The 14,676-nt window shown below is 50.0% G+C and overlaps 5 protein-coding genes across 5 annotated transcripts; 3 read left to right on the top strand and 2 right to left on the bottom strand.

Annotated features, from left to right (window-relative positions):
- Positions 1–97: 97 nt before the first annotated feature.
- ASPWEDRAFT_51625 (putative ATP-dependent permease ADP1) lies at positions 98–3,474 on the top strand (the record flags this gene model as incomplete). Its single annotated transcript, XM_040837625.1, has 3 exons — positions 98–1,729; positions 1,786–3,174; positions 3,238–3,474. The coding sequence occupies 3 exons, from the start codon at positions 98–100 to the stop codon at positions 3,472–3,474; spliced, it is 3,258 nt and encodes a 1,085-aa protein (XP_040689302.1).
- An 857-nt stretch (positions 3,475–4,331) lies between these two features.
- ASPWEDRAFT_172423 (cornichon family protein) lies at positions 4,332–5,017 on the top strand (the record flags this gene model as incomplete). Its single annotated transcript, XM_040830933.1, has 4 exons — positions 4,332–4,432; positions 4,563–4,718; positions 4,789–4,855; positions 4,925–5,017. The coding sequence occupies 4 exons, from the start codon at positions 4,332–4,334 to the stop codon at positions 5,015–5,017; spliced, it is 417 nt and encodes a 138-aa protein (XP_040689301.1).
- A 669-nt stretch (positions 5,018–5,686) lies between these two features.
- On the top strand, positions 5,687–7,868 carry ASPWEDRAFT_40852 (WD40 repeat domain-containing protein). Its single transcript, XM_040835414.1, has 2 exons — positions 5,687–5,880; positions 5,974–7,868. The coding sequence occupies exons 1-2, from the start codon at positions 5,758–5,760 to the stop codon at positions 7,594–7,596; spliced, it is 1,746 nt and encodes a 581-aa protein (XP_040689300.1). The 5' UTR covers positions 5,687–5,757; the 3' UTR covers positions 7,597–7,868.
- Positions 7,869–7,875: 7 nt separating this feature from the next.
- Positions 7,876–11,584, bottom strand: ASPWEDRAFT_40851 (EF hand domain protein). The gene has a single exon (XM_040835413.1). The coding sequence runs from the start codon at positions 11,392–11,394 to the stop codon at positions 7,924–7,926; it is 3,471 nt and encodes a 1,156-aa protein (XP_040689299.1). The 5' UTR covers positions 11,395–11,584; the 3' UTR covers positions 7,876–7,923.
- Positions 11,585–11,659: 75 nt separating this feature from the next.
- ASPWEDRAFT_40850 (putative MFS multidrug transporter) lies at positions 11,660–14,278 on the bottom strand. The gene is made up of 6 exons (XM_040835412.1): positions 13,756–14,278; positions 13,436–13,693; positions 13,233–13,377; positions 13,139–13,172; positions 12,403–13,076; positions 11,660–12,343 (listed from the first exon to the last, which is right to left on the bottom strand). The coding sequence occupies exons 1-6, from the start codon at positions 13,972–13,974 to the stop codon at positions 11,994–11,996; spliced, it is 1,680 nt and encodes a 559-aa protein (XP_040689298.1). The 5' UTR covers positions 13,975–14,278; the 3' UTR covers positions 11,660–11,993.
- Positions 14,279–14,676: the final 398 nt, after the last annotated feature.

The following is a 14,676-nucleotide window of genomic DNA, read 5'->3' as shown; positions in this document are numbered from 1 at the left end:
CTGTGGCTTTTCTTGTGATTCGCCTCGTAACTCCGTGGCCTTCGGAGTCTCATTACTTCCGCTCTTTCAGAGAAGGCTCACGTCCACACCGACCAAGATGCATTTGAAGTCAGCGATGCGGCTTTCCTTTGCCGCTTTGGTCTCGTTGATCGCATCAAATGTGGCAGCTCAGAGCAACTATTCTGACGCCAACCTTGTGCCGCGCTCGCTCCTGTCGACTTTAGACGACCGTCCCGCCGGGTGTCCTCCTTGTTTCAACTGCCAGCTAGACGCTTTTCAATGCGCGCAGTTTGCACAGTGCAACAAATATAATGGGAAATGTACATGTCCGCCTGGGTTCGGGGGTGATGATTGCTCAGAACCTGTGTGTGGCTCCCTGGCCGACGGTGGCAACAGAGCACCCCGAAATGGCGATACTTGCTCTTGCGGTGAAGGCTGGGAGGGAATCAACTGCAATGTCTGCAAGACAGATAATGCATGCAATGCGATGATGCCGGAAGGTGAAGGGGGCGTTTGTTATAAGCAGGGAATTACAGTCAAGCAGAACTTCCAGATGTGCGACGTGACAAACAAGATGATCTTGAAACAGCTCGATGGCCGGAAGCCCCAAGTGACTTTCTCGTGCGATGCGGATGACAGTTCCTGTAACTTTCAGTTCTGGGTAGACCAGAAGGAATCGTTTTACTGTGGCTTGGATACATGCGAATGGAGCTTGGAAACCGACTACGAGCGCAACACGACCAGCTATAAGTGCCAGAATATTCAGTGCAAATGCATTCCTGGAAGGATGCTGTGTGGTGAAGCTGGCTCTATCGATATCGGAGCTTTCCTCGACCAGGCCATCAAGGGCCCGGCCCAGTTTTCGTCCTTGTCGACTCTGGGCGGCAGCCCCGACGATGGCAGCAAATTTAAAGAGCCCGCAATGGATGATTTGATCAAGAGTATTTTCGGTGATGAGAGTATTACGCTCGCTTGTGATTCGGGAGAGTGCCTGTACAAGACTGACGTGCCGGGATATGTGCGCCCAGTCAAGAAGATCAACACTCCACTTATTGCGGGTGTGATTGCGGGCTGTGCGCTTTTCATTGTTGCTGTCATACTCTCTGTGTGGTACTTGTCCCGTAGATCATACCGGGGTCGCATCCAATTGCCTCTGTCTGATGATTCGGATGACGAAAATGCCAGACTCTTGGCGGAGCACAAGCCGGCTGCTTTGTATTGGGATAATGTTTCATACTATCTGAATGGAAAGGAGATCCTTTCTGGGATTCAAGGCGCGGCACCACATGGTCAGATTACAGCTATCATGGGAGCATCGGGTGCAGGGAAGACCTCCTTCCTCGATATCCTGGCTCGGAAGAACAAGCGGGGTGCGATCCGTGGTGAATTCTATGTCAACGGAGAGAAGATCAGTGACTACGATTTCAAGAACATGATCGGCTTCGTCGATCAAGAAGACACCATGCTCCCGACTTTGACTGTTCATGAGACCATCCTCACAAGCGCCTTGCTGAGATTGCCCCGGGACATGAGCCGAGGTGCTAAGGAGCAGAGGGTGATTGAAGTCGAGAAACAGCTTGGAATCTATCACATTAGGGATCAGCTGATCGGATCTGAGGAAGGTAAAGGTCGTGGTATTTCCGGTGGAGAAAAGCGCCGAGTTGGAATTGCTTGCGAGCTTGTCACCAGCCCGAGCGTTCTTTTCCTGGATGAACCTACCAGCGGATTGGTAAGAATGACATGACAGCCCCAGCTCATCTACTTAGTTACTAACGCTTATATCAGGATGCATACAATGCTTTTAACGTGGTCGAATGTCTGGTCACACTAGCCAAGACCTACAACCGTACAGTTATCTTCACCATCCATCAGCCGCGTTCAAACATTGTTGCTCTATTCGATCGACTTGTTCTCTTAGCCCATGGGAGGACAGTGTACTCTGGTCCGTTCTCGACATGCCAGCAATACTTTGACAATGCAGGATACTCTTGCCCTCCTGGATTTAACATTGCTGATTACCTCGTGGATCTCACCATGCATGCCAGCGCTGTCCGATCATACAGTGACGATATAGGATCGCCCCTGTTGGAGGTACCGGCAGATACGTCCAAGACCGCCTCAAGCAGCCTACGTGCAGTGAAGTCGGTTGCCAGCGTGTCGAATGCGAGCATTGAAGACAACTCTAGACCCAAAAGCAAACGACAAGCATCGGTCAAGCAACGACAGGACAGACAGCTTTACTCTCGTAAGAAGGACCGCGACGCACCACCCACTCCTAAGACGGATGATGAGGATGCACACCCAACGGAGAGCTCTCAACAGTGGCTCCGACTTTCTCGTCAACCCGGCAATGTTCCACCCCAGATTCTCGATGACCCCGACCAGCTACCTCCAATTGCACCCGGCCAAACCGATCTTGACATCCTAGTCGCCAACTATTCCAGTTCTGATGTCGCTCGCTCCGTGCATGATGAGATTGTGGCAGCTGTTCAGAGTGCCAGAGCGGCGAATGGCTCGGCCAATTCGGATGCATTGTCGGGCCCCGTTACCGGTTCCCATAAGAGCTATGCACGGGTTGGTCTGGCTCGGCAATTTATCATTCTCTCGCAGCGAACCTGGCGTAACCTGTATCGGAACCCAATGCTCATGCTTACGCATTATGCTATCTCAATTCTCCTCGCCGTGCTTTGTGGATATCTGTTCTATGGCCTGACCGATGACATTAAGGGTTTCCAGAACCGGCTCGGACTCTTTTTCTTCATCCTGGCCCTGTTTGGTTTCAGCACGCTTACCAGTCTGACGGTGTTCTCGTCAGAGCGACTCTTGTTTGTCCGCGAGCGAGCCAATGGCTATTATCACCCGATTACCTACTTCGCAGCTAAGGTGGTGTTTGATATCGTTCCTTTGAGATTGATTCCTCCTATCATAATGGGTATGATCGTGTATCCTATGACAGGTTTGATCCCGGCGTGGCCCGAGTTCCTCCGGTTCATCTTGGTTTTGGTCCTCTTCAACCTGGCTGCGGCAAACATCTGCTTGTTCATTGGGATCGTGTTCCGGGACGGTGGAGTTGCCAACTTGATTGGAAGTCTTGTGATGCTGTTCAGCTTGTTGTTCGCGGGTCTTCTGCTTAACCACGACGCGATTCCGAAATCCGCCATGTGGTTGCAAATGGTGAGTTTACTCCTAAGAATACCCCGTTTAGGAAGCCATGAACTAACTTGTATTTCTTTCTAGCTATCCATTTTCCACTATGGATTTGAGGCGCTCATTGTCAACGAAGTGACTTTCCTCAGATTGATTGACCACAAATATGGCCTCGATATTGAAGTACCAGGAGCTTCTATCCTTAGTGCCTTTGGCTTTGACACTTTGGCGTTGTGGAAGGATGTGATCGGACTTGCCGTGATTTCGGGAGCGTTCATCATAATTGCTTATGGAGCTATGCATATCCTGCTTGTAGAGAAGCGGTGATTCTAACTGATTGATGATGGCTGTTCCTTTTCTTGTTCTTTTTGGATTTGCAATTATCTGTTTTTGCTAAAGTTATTATGCAATCGGGGACCAATGTGACGATGACGATGTCAATCATAAGGATGTAAATAGCATATATACAGTTGCTGAGCGAACGTGATACTATTCATATGATATCTTCTCTCCCTGCGTATTCAAAGCCAATGGAAAGCGCCAGATGCGGATGGAAGCACGTGTTCTCAACGTCATCTTGTGTTCTCCGCAGCGTATAATGAGTGGATGTTTATTGGCCTGGACCATTCGACACAGGGATTGTAAGGACGATAACAATAATACCTTGATCTTCGATATATCAATTTAATATCAACCATAAGCTATAATCCCATCCTCGAGTGTCCTGAGCGCTTTTGGTGGCTGGTATAACTACTACACCAAGTTCCGCCCCCCTCAAAGGAGCCAAATTCGACCGACGCATCCACCACCAACCGCTCTCCCCAGCTGCTCGCTCTTCCTCTTCTTCCTCCTCTTCCTCTCCACTCCTCATTTTCTCCTCTTCTTTAACTATTGTTGAAGAACTCGACTCCTTTTCTCACATCCTCTCCGTTTCTGTTCCTCTCCCTTGAGCTCTCTGTCGCCCTCTTCCTTACCCGAGCTGTTCTCCCCCAGACCGCCCACAATTCTCTCCCAAGTCAAGCTCTCCATTTCCGGTGCTCTTCCATCCACCCCAGCTTCTCTTCCTCCCCCCTCCACCTCACCGCTCCGAAACAGCTTCAACTTCTTCTTCCTCGGCTGAGCTGCTGCTTGCTTCTCTTCGCTGTTAATAATATAATATCTATTTTTCTCGATCCGTGTCCAACATGTCCGGTGAAGCGTGGCTTTATCTCTTGGCGGTGTTGATTAACGCCGTCAACCTGTTCTTGCAGGTGTTCTTCACCATCATGTACAGCGATCTGGAATGGTATGTTCCGTGGCTTCCGCTATGTCCTTCATCCCCTATGCATAGATTCAAGGCCAGGGGTCCAAACCTTCTGTCCTCGAGCGATTGCGCCGAGTTTGAGCACGCGCACTGACCTGCTTTTTTCGCACAGTGACTACATCAACCCCATTGACCTCTGCAACCGCCTCAATGCCTACATCATTCCTGAAGCCGCTGTTCACGCCTTCCTGACCTTCTTGTTCGTTATCAACGGCTACTGGCTTGCGATTGTGCTGAACCTGCCTCTGTTGGCGTTCAATGCAAAGAAGTACGTTTTTCCCGAATATGCTATAGCTTCACCTTGAACATTAGGCTAATTGGCTGTTCCCTTTCTACAGGATCTTCGACAACCAGCACTTGTTGGATGCGACCGAGATCTTCCGCAAGTTGAATGTCCACAAGAAGGTGCGTTTTGTCCTTCGTCATATTCCCGTCATGGTGTGTATGGGATATGATCTGACAGAATCATTGTAGGAATCCTTTATCAAGTTGGGCTTCCACCTCTTGATGTTCTTCTTCTACCTCTACAGCATGATCGTCGCTCTGATCCGCGATGAATCTCACTGACTTCGTGCAAAGACTGGAGACGCGATGCGCAATGGCCGTTTAGGCTAATCGCATAATGTTGCGTTTGTCTTTACACGGAGAGCAATGGGGGAGTGGTCGAATGAAGCGTGCAGGACCCCTGCCGCCATATCTTCCTATCGATGGGATTGCCTCGCCAACTGTGACCAATCCTCCAGGGATTGCGGTTGGCATGTCGAACCATGCTGGACAAGACCAAATCGTATATGATAATGTGAACCCGAACCTGACATAGACGACCGGTATGAGATGTAGAATCCTAGTCCTTGGTGCTCTCAAGTTGGATCAAAGATGAGGGGGAAAAATGGTGAAAGGGAACTAAAGACACTGCGAAAGTGTAATGTCTGTCCATGTATTGATTTTGAGTTGTTTATGTTGCTTTTGTATTTCCTTGTTGATGTCTTCTTCACTTTCCCCAGAAGTTGTATATACCTTTCAAGCGGTTTGACAATGAAGAGCGTACGATACCCTTCATCTATTAGTTCCAGATACAATTCAACTCGAGATCAAAAAGTAAATCTTCTTGCATAATAATTGCTGCTCATAAAAGCCTTCATTGATACCCTCAGATCTTCGCTGCGTGGTTCTCCCGCCGCCCGTAAAATTCCAGACTCCGCCTTCTCCAAAACTCCGTCCAGATCAACTCCGCAACCCTTACCTCGTCATCAACTTCGACGTGGTTTAGGATCATCCTATACCATTCATCTCATATAGTCTTCATCATGGCATCGTTACTCGGAGCCAGTTATGATTCGAGCGACGATGAAGCCACCTCGTCTGTCCCCCAGACTCAGGCGGCGACAGCAGCGACCAAGATCGTCGCAGCGCCGGAAGTGAACACAGAGGTTTGGTCCCTTGATATTTCCTTATTTTTCTTCATATATTATCGCTTTATTTCGTCCGCAGTGTTGTGGCAATGATATCTAACAAACCTACAGGACCAAGCGCATAAGCAGATGATGCTCGCTAACACCTCCTCAACCGCCCTCACCTACAACGCCACATATGATGATCTTTCGCGTCCGTCCCAAGGTCCAGTGAACCCCTTTAAACCCGCCGGAGCAGCCAACGGCCTGAAAAGGAAAAATGTCCCTACCGGATTTGCAGAGGAAGCCGCCATCAGCGAAGCCACTTTTGCCGCGCAGCATCGCACGTTTCAGAGTTTGGGCTACACGCGCAATCCCGGTCTACCAGAGCAATTTGTCGGTGATTTAAACCATGCCGCACTGCACGGGGGCCGTGACATTGTGCAGATGAAGCCTTCCAAGGATGTTTCGGCGGCGCTGCGCGCCAAACGGCAGCGAAAAGGCGATCCTAGTATTGTCGAGGGCGATGGGGCGTATCTTGGTCCTTGGGCCAAGTACAAAGATGACGACCATATTTATGAGGAAGAGACCGCTGAGCTGGACCGGGAGCTGGCCAGTGATGAGGAATATGTGGAGGAAGAGGAGGAGGTTCCGGCTCATATGCCGGCGATGAGCAAGGAGGCCACAGATTACCAGGACGATTCGTCCCAGGTGGAAAAATCCGAGTTCCATGGATCCGAGCAGTTCGATTATATGGGCCGGACTTATATGCATGTGCCACAGGATTTGGATATCGATCTGAAAAAGGAAGTTGGCAGCACCAAGAACTACGTGCCCAAGAAACTGGTGCACACTTGGAAATCTCACACCAAGGCTATCACCTCGTTGCGGTTTTTCCCCGGCTCTGGACACTTGCTGCTATCGTCTGCGGCAGATGGAAAGGCCAAGATCTGGGATGCGTATCACTCTCGGGAACTTCTACGGACGTTTTCAGGTCATTCCAAGTCCATTACGGACACAGACTTCCACCCGTCTGGTAAGACATTCCTCACCGCATCGTATGACCGCCAGATCAAGCTGTGGGATACGGAATACGGCAAGTGCCTCGGTCGTTTCTCGACTGGCAAGACGCCACACGTCGTCCGTTTCAACCCCAGTCCCGAATCTTCGCACGAGTTCCTGGCTGGTATGTCAGACAAGAAGATCGTTCAATTCGACACTCGTACCCGCGATTTGGTCCAAGAATATGACCACCACTTGGCAGCCATCAACACCATTACGTTCGTCGACAACAACCGTCGCTTCATCTCCACGTCCGACGACAAGTCTCTGCGTGCCTGGGAATACGGAATTCCCGTCCCTATCAAGTTCATCGCTGAACCGTACATGTTTGCACTCACCCGTGCAACACCCCACCCCAACGGCAAGTACGTTGCCTTCCAGTCCGGCGACAACCAGATTGTTGTCTACGGGGCTACAGACAAATTCCGCCAGAACCGCAAGAAGAGCTTCCGCGGACATAACAACGCCGGATACGCCATCGATCTTAAGATCTCCCCCGATGGTCAATTCATCGCATCGGGTGATAGCGGTGGTTACGTCTGCTTCTGGGACTGGAAGACGGGCAAGATGTACCATAAGATTCTTGCAGGAGGCAAGGAAGGAGGTGCTACGACGTGTCTCGATTGGCATCCCCAGGAAACCAGTAAAGTGGCTACAGGTGGTCTGGAGGGTGTTATCAAATATTGGGATTAGATTAATGCGACCATATTTTCCCTTTTTCATCTCTTTTCTTTTTTCGGTTCACGGGATTCAGGCTGCTACTGTACTGTACATATACATTGCAAGTGCGACGATCTATACATGCATGGTATTTTATTCATTAGATGGCATGGAATTAACCAGTTTGGATACCGGTGATAAACCCCAGAATCATCGCCAAGTATGCTCCTTTTCCAGGTCCCCTATCTAGATAATATACACAACATAGGTCATAATATGTAATACAGTGGCACACAGAACTAAAAAAAAAAAAAAAAAAAAAAAAAAAGTATGTAACTAGGGATAGGTAAAAAGGTTCATCTAAAAACTGGCCATCTCAATCCAGCTAGCCACAAAGGCCAACCTCCGTCCGCGGTCCGCTGCCATTCGCCGGGAGAATTCCTCAAAGTTGAGTTTGGCACCTGTACCGCCGCGTTCCTTGGCTTCCTGCTCGACGTGGTTCAAATATGCCCATCGTGCGAGAGTGCGCGTTGTTGGTCGACAGACGGGAGCTTCTTGCGGCAGGTTAGTTGCGGATGGAGCTGGGGGGAGAGGTTGGATAGGCGAGGGTGGAAGCTTGGGGGCGGTAGCTTCGGCCTCGGGAGAGGAGGAGGGAAGAGAAGGAGGTGCTGGGAAAGAGGTTGTGCCATGAGGATGGAGACGGAGTTGGAGAGGGAGGGTGTGTTGCTGGAATTCTGAGGTTGTGGGGGAATCGTCCGAGTATGATGAGGATGGAGTGTCTTCCGCTAGGTGACCGGTTAGGACAGGCGGTTCATTCTGGGACGAGTAGTTACAGGCTGGGCGTGGTGTCTCCTCGCTTGGACGATGGTGTGGCAGTGTGGGATCGAAGTCTGGGGTTATATCGCCCTCCTGGGCTGTCTGACGTTCTGGGGTGAAGGGGCGAAGGGCAGCGGGCTCGACATGAAATCCGTCCTCTGGTTGGTTCTGGGACAAAGCAAAATCATCTTGTTCGTCCTCCTGCTCGTCCTCCTGCTCATCTTCCTGATCGTCCTCCTCTTCAGGGTAAGCAAGGTGGGTCGGTTGCACATCGACGTCAGGTGCTCTGAGTGCGAAAGGGGGAGGAGGACCAAAAAAAGGGCCAGTTTGAGTGGTGGGCCGCAGAGGCGGACTTGTGACTGAGTAGCCTGTTCTTTCCAGGAGCTCTTCGAGCGATTTGTTGTCCGTTCCGTACGGATTCTCCATCGACCCATCATCTTGTCTATCCGCTTCATCGTCCATGGCATGGCCTTCAGGGCGTTTTCGTGGATCCATCTGTTCAACGATTTCGATTTCGTGAGCCCAGATCTTGCGCTCAGTGCGTGTTCGGTATACCTCCATCAGGAGATCTTCCTTTGGCTTGAACAAAATATCGAGAAGTTCGTTGAAACCCTGCTGTGTGACTTGGTAGAGAATCTCTTTTCCTACGTCCCTTTCGACCTCTGGAACCTCGAAACCACCCCACCTCTCGCCGACAGGAATGCTACGAGACGAGGTGGTTGACCTCACCTCATATTCGTCGGTTAAATCGTCTTGGAATCGCACCTTGGAAGAAGAGCGAGAACGAGGAGAGGGTGGATGTGACTCCAGGAAGTGCTGGTGGTCGTCAAAAGCATCATCTTCGTCACTTAGGTCATCAACACCGGGATCTCTGCGATAGCCCTCGGGGGCAATTGCACCATCTTCTTCGTCGGTATAGAATGCTCTTCGTCGCCAGCGTTCATCAATTCCATATCTGCGAGTCTCGTCCACTCGTCTTTGGTCGTCATCCCGCATCCTGTGATACACAGCCGTCCCAATCCGAGCTCTATCCACGGCGTCCGTCACTTCTTGAAGAGGAACAGGAGCTCCGAGGGCGTTTACAACGTCTTCCTCGAGGATATGTTCGGCAGGAGGCCAGTGGTCACTGGCAACTGATGAACTGGATGCGTCCTCGTCAGAATCACTAGCGTCTTCGTCCTCGTCTTCGTCATTTTCCTCTGCATCCATTTGACCACCACCGAAGCCTGGCGGTGGGGGCCCAGGGTCTGCAACAGGTAAACGGATAGTCGATGGGAACATTGGTCGCACGCGTCCAAATTGACCTCGGACGGCGGCATCACCAATGACGGCGTGACGGTCACCAATATCGGCACCATCATGTCGTAATACGCCTTCATGGTCAACAATTTCCATGTCGCCTCCTCTGTTGATGCGCTTGCCTTCGCCGATTCTCGATGTCTCCCCCGAAGGGATACTACCAGGAAATGCTGAGCTGATAGGCTGCCCCCCAAGGACAACATCTCGTGCACCACCCTCCAAGAAGTCATCCTCCATGCCTGCAACCATGTCCCTTGTCAGTTCTCGACTGAGAGCATAGTATGCCCGGAACACTCGTAGGAAATCTTTGCGCTCCACATAGCCGTCTGCATCAATGTCGTAGCCACGGAATACGCGCCGCAATCGCTCGTCATTACTCTTGTTGTTGAGGCTTGCCAGGCCCTTCAGAAATTCTTCGAATCCAATAAGATCATCGTTGTTCGTATCGTAGAATGCAAACATCCGGTCATAGATAAGACTCGGTGGTGGCGGGCGGAAGGAGGTGTGGGGTACAAAGCACCGGTCAAACGTCTTTCTGTCAATGGCCATGCACAGCTTGTTCGGATCATCTGCCCACTCATAGTTGGCCAGGCAGCGGAATTGGTCCCATAGGGCGTCAAGTTCAGTGTTTTCAAAGTTTGTATCCTTCATCAAACGTTTGGCCAGGTTTCGCGGCAGACTGCGAGGCAACATGGCTGGCTTCCCTGGATACCAGACAGGCTGGGACTGTCGAGGGTTACCCAGGAAGGGAGCCGGAATACGTACTTTGTAGAAAAGGTGAGTCTTGATGTGTACCTGCATCGCCTCGCACGTCTCACAGAGATCATAATCAATACAGTTTGCGCATCTGTACCGGATACCCTGTATGGGCATGGCACCACAGCTGTTGCACGTCACTCCTCTGTGGATATACCCATCTCGTCTGGCCTGGTCCTCTGCGATGTGATATAGTAGGTTCAACAGGTTCTGGCCTTCCCTTGTAGGAGAAGAATCATTATTTCCATCACGCCAAGAAAAGACACTCTGGTCATCAACCACCGTCTCGCCACCATCCAAATTCTGTGCTGGCGCCGAGACATCGGGAAAAGTCGAAGTAGACAGTGTTACTCGTTCGCCATTCTGCCGACGTCGTCGTAGCTCCTCTCCGTAGTTGATGTCCTCGTTGAATCGCACTAGCGCTCTCTCGATCCCAGCACGGGAGATACCACGTCGCTGGAGCTGCTCCATCAAATACTCCCTCTCCGAGCTCCCTTCAAGCAAAGCATGTGTTGGCGGGAAATCCAGCGCCAGGAATGACTCCAAGAATGTATCTTCCATCATCTCACGCATCCGTTCCGCATGAGCTTGCGGGACGCCGACTTCCTCCATCAGTTGATCCCGAGTCGCCAGCAACGACGGGAGTAAACCACTTTCCACCCGCCTTCCATCTTCAGTCTCTATACGAAATGTGCCATATACCCCATTCTGTTGTTCTAGCTGCTCGAGGTGGGTGATTGCTCGGTACGACGGGGAATCGACGGCCTCGGTCTCATCGGGTTCATTTCGTCTGTGTCGGCGGACAGCGTTTCGGCGACGGAGAGAAGACTGGGACGGTTGGGGCGAATATATATGATTGTGAATATAGACAAGGGCATAGGCTGCTGCAACACCGGTAAAGAGGTAGAGGATGGGACGGTATCGCGACAACGCTGCAGACCCCGACTGCGTGTCCGGCATGGCGGAGGATTAAATGCCACAGCTGCAACGGCTAGGGGACCGGAATCATTGTCATCCAGAAGCCCTTAATAAGAAAAAGCAAGACCTGGAAGGTAAATTCCAAATAGTCTCCTCTGGTGGGGGTTGCGTTTGTCAGGTCAAGACGATGGGGGCTGTTTTAAAGACGGATGATTAAAGCGTCTGGGGAAAGTTGTTGGAGGTGAAGTCAGAGCGGTGTCTCCAACAGTCGGAGAGACCGCCTTCTGATGGTCGCTAATAATATGGACCCTGTCAGACTGGATGGTGCTTGCTCTTTTCATTTCAATTTGCATGCAAGACAATTATAAAGTCAGTATTTGAATGGTTCTATATTTGTTTAAGAAACTTTTCTCAACTCTGCGACTCTATCACCTGTCTCTGCGCTCATCACGGGTTAAGTCACAGATGAAGTCCCCTGCCAGCACTTTATCGCCTCTATATCGACTCTATATGCAGTAGAAAACCAAATAAATACTCATAAATATCCCGAAATTTTTACCGCTCCCTTCCCCTTCATCGACTTCCTCCTATTCCTAGGGTGTGCTCTGCTAATTTTATTATTCACCCCCGCCCTGCTTGATTTAACGAGTCACCTTCTTTTCGCGGATGAAAAAGGCACTGAACAGGGCAAAGAAGACAATTCCAATCATAAAGGAAAACCCCTTATTCATCGCCCATCCATAAGAGCCTCGAACGATTTCGGCAGTTGTTGGATCAAGTGTCTTGATGAAATCAAGACTCTGACGTACCCCAGCAACAATACGATCAGCATCATTGCTGCCACCTCCACTCAAGTCGGAAACCAGTCTTTTGCGAAGGAGTTGCTGGACCACTGTCGATGACAAGGAGATTCCAATAACTGAGCCCAGTGACCGGAAGAGATACGAGCACGCAGTAACCACTGCCTGATCCTCTGGTGTTGCGTTCGATACTAGAAACTCAAGTCAGTGACGCTAAAGCAAAACTAAATATCCTTGCAATGAAGCTTACTTAAAGCGATCAAAGTTGTGGTAACACCAATCCCATTTCCAAAACCCGATACCACCATTCCCAAAATCATTGGCGCGGTGCTTGACACAGCGCCACCAGAGAAAAGGAATATCATAGTAACACCAAGCGTCAAAGAGGAATACGCCGCCACAGTCAGCCAGTAATATCTTCCCGTCCATTTCATGATATACCCTGCAAAAAGAGAGCCCGAAACACCAGCGAAGATACTAGGCAATAGTCGTACACCAGCGCCTGTAGCAGAAACGCCATCCGTTGCTTGGAAATACAACGGGATGTAGAAGAGAGCAGCTAGCCAGCCCCCAAAGCTGAAAAAGTTACATCCATAGCTGGCAAAAAATGTCCTGTCAAAAATGATATGGCCAGGAGCAAAGGGTTCGGCTGCAACGTATATCTCGACCAAAAGGAATACAACAAAGAGTACCACCGAGACGCTCAACGAAACAATGGTCAACGGCATCGTCCATGACACGTTACTTCCCCGGTCAAGACCAAGAAGGAAACCAAGTACAGCTCCGATGAGAATGGCAGCCCCGAGAAAATCAATGCGACGAATCTTGGCTTTCCAGTGGCTATTTCCTTGGGCAGGCACGTCTAGCATGATCATCACAGAGACGAAAGCAATTAAACATAGTGGAAATTGAGCAATAAAAGACCTGTAGTTAATGTCAGCAAGGGCATAATCACTATACTTCTACCGAGAAAAGTTGAATCGTACCAACGCCAGCCGATATAGTCAGCCAGGATACCACCTATAAAAACATTAGCGACTAGAAACTCAAGGGGTTTAATAGACGAGAGAAATAACCCACCTAAAGGTGCACCAGTTCCGGCACCCGTAGCATAGACGATATTAATGATTCCTTGCCAGACACCTCGATCCCGGAGAGGAACAAGATCACTCATAAGGATGCTAACAACGGTAGTCATACCTCCGCCCCCAATGCCTTGAAAGACCTAGAAGCATTCATTAGCAACCCGGTATTGTAGAACAAAGATCAATATCACCACATACACGAGCAGCAATGAGTTCATGGATATTACGTGATAAGCCACATAACAAATTGCCGATGCCAAAAACCGCATACCCAAACAGCAAGCATTGCTTCCGACCAAATATATCGCTCAGCTTCCCGTACAGAGGCTGGAACGATGTCAAGGTCAAAAAGTACGAAGTGGCGATCCAACTTGTCAGATTAAGGGCCTTGAGGTCACTTCCAATTTGTCCGTAGCTGGCCATAATAATGGTTTGGTCAGCTGCAGAGAGAAAGACCTGGTTACGCAGGCAAAGTTAGCACAAAACAACCATGCTATTGGTAACCAGTTGGCACATACTCCTAGAGAAATCGCTGGCACGATGTATTTGATATTTAGTTTCTTCTCTGTGGCACCATTACCCTGCTCCTCTGTCGCACGAATGTGCTCCTCCGCAGACTCAACATCCCGGACTTCGTTGGAGATAGTCCCGTTCGATGGAGGTTGAAGGAGGCCATTGTGTTGCGCACCGAGCAACGGAGACGTCTCAGTTGGATTTCGCTCTGAAGCCATGGCCATGTCTATTTCCACAATGTCTCAAGAAATACCCCCACCGCTTGAATATATCAACAGTCGATGTTTGACTCACAGTCGATGCTGTAATCCCTCAGCTCAACTGCATTTGAGAACATCAAAGTCACGTGCTGATAGGCGCCCCCCGCAGAGCTGACAAATTAGAAGGAGGTTGGCGACCAACACGCCTTTTCATTGGCTGAATCGGCTAGGCATAGCTGTTACCCGATTGGGGAATCGGCACTGGTCCCGTGATCTAGATTCCTGCGAGGTGCGAGCGAAGATCGATTCAATCGAGTCACCATGGCTGTGGACTGAGAGGAGTTGCTTTTGCTTCAGTGTGGCCATCGCGAATGCCAGGATGATCAGGATGCTTTATTCCAAAAATCAGGTTGTCGTCTCGGATATTGTCATCCGATCACTGGCTAGGCTTCCGATGCAGTCGCCATGTCCTTCCGGTACCATGACTACAATGCTTGTCTCATAACCGACAGGGAATGACGCCTCTAGGTTAACTAAGGCGTCATTACTAGCCCAAAGGTGCCATTCTTGATTTCATTCGTGCAGTCAATATCTGATAACAAATTAACCAAGATAACAGAAAAGCAATCTCTTGTTAAGGGATGATGCCTCGAAGGGTCGTAGCCCATAAGACAAGATATGGATGCGCCCAGTGTAAGCAACGCCATGTGAAGGCATCTATATATC

The sequence above is a fragment of the Aspergillus wentii genome, assembly GCF_001890725.1.
Source record: "Aspergillus wentii DTO 134E9 unplaced genomic scaffold ASPWEscaffold_4, whole genome shotgun sequence".
Taxonomy (NCBI): domain Eukaryota; kingdom Fungi; phylum Ascomycota; class Eurotiomycetes; order Eurotiales; family Aspergillaceae; genus Aspergillus; species Aspergillus wentii.
Note: the sequence above shows the minus strand (reverse complement) of the source record. Positions and strands in the feature narration are given on the sequence as shown.

Coding starts and splice junctions, on each gene's coding strand:
- ASPWEDRAFT_40852 (XM_040835414.1), top strand. CDS start 5,758: ATGGCATCGTTACTCGGAGCCAGTTATGATTCGAGCGACGATGAAGCC. Junction 5,881..5,973: donor CGCCGGAAGTGAACACAGAG/GTTTGGTCCCTT, acceptor ACAAACCTACAG/GACCAAGCGCATAAGCAGAT.
- ASPWEDRAFT_40851 (XM_040835413.1), bottom strand. CDS start 11,394: ATGCCGGACACGCAGTCGGGGTCTGCAGCGTTGTCGCGATACCGTCCC.
- ASPWEDRAFT_40850 (XM_040835412.1), bottom strand. CDS start 13,974: ATGGCCATGGCTTCAGAGCGAAATCCAACTGAGACGTCTCCGTTGCTC. Junction 13,694..13,755: donor TGCCAGCGATTTCTCTAGGA/GTATGTGCCAAC, acceptor CTGCGTAACCAG/GTCTTTCTCTCTGCAGCTGA. Junction 13,173..13,232: donor CGGAACTGGTGCACCTTTAG/GTGGGTTATTTC, acceptor ATGTTTTTATAG/GTGGTATCCTGGCTGACTAT.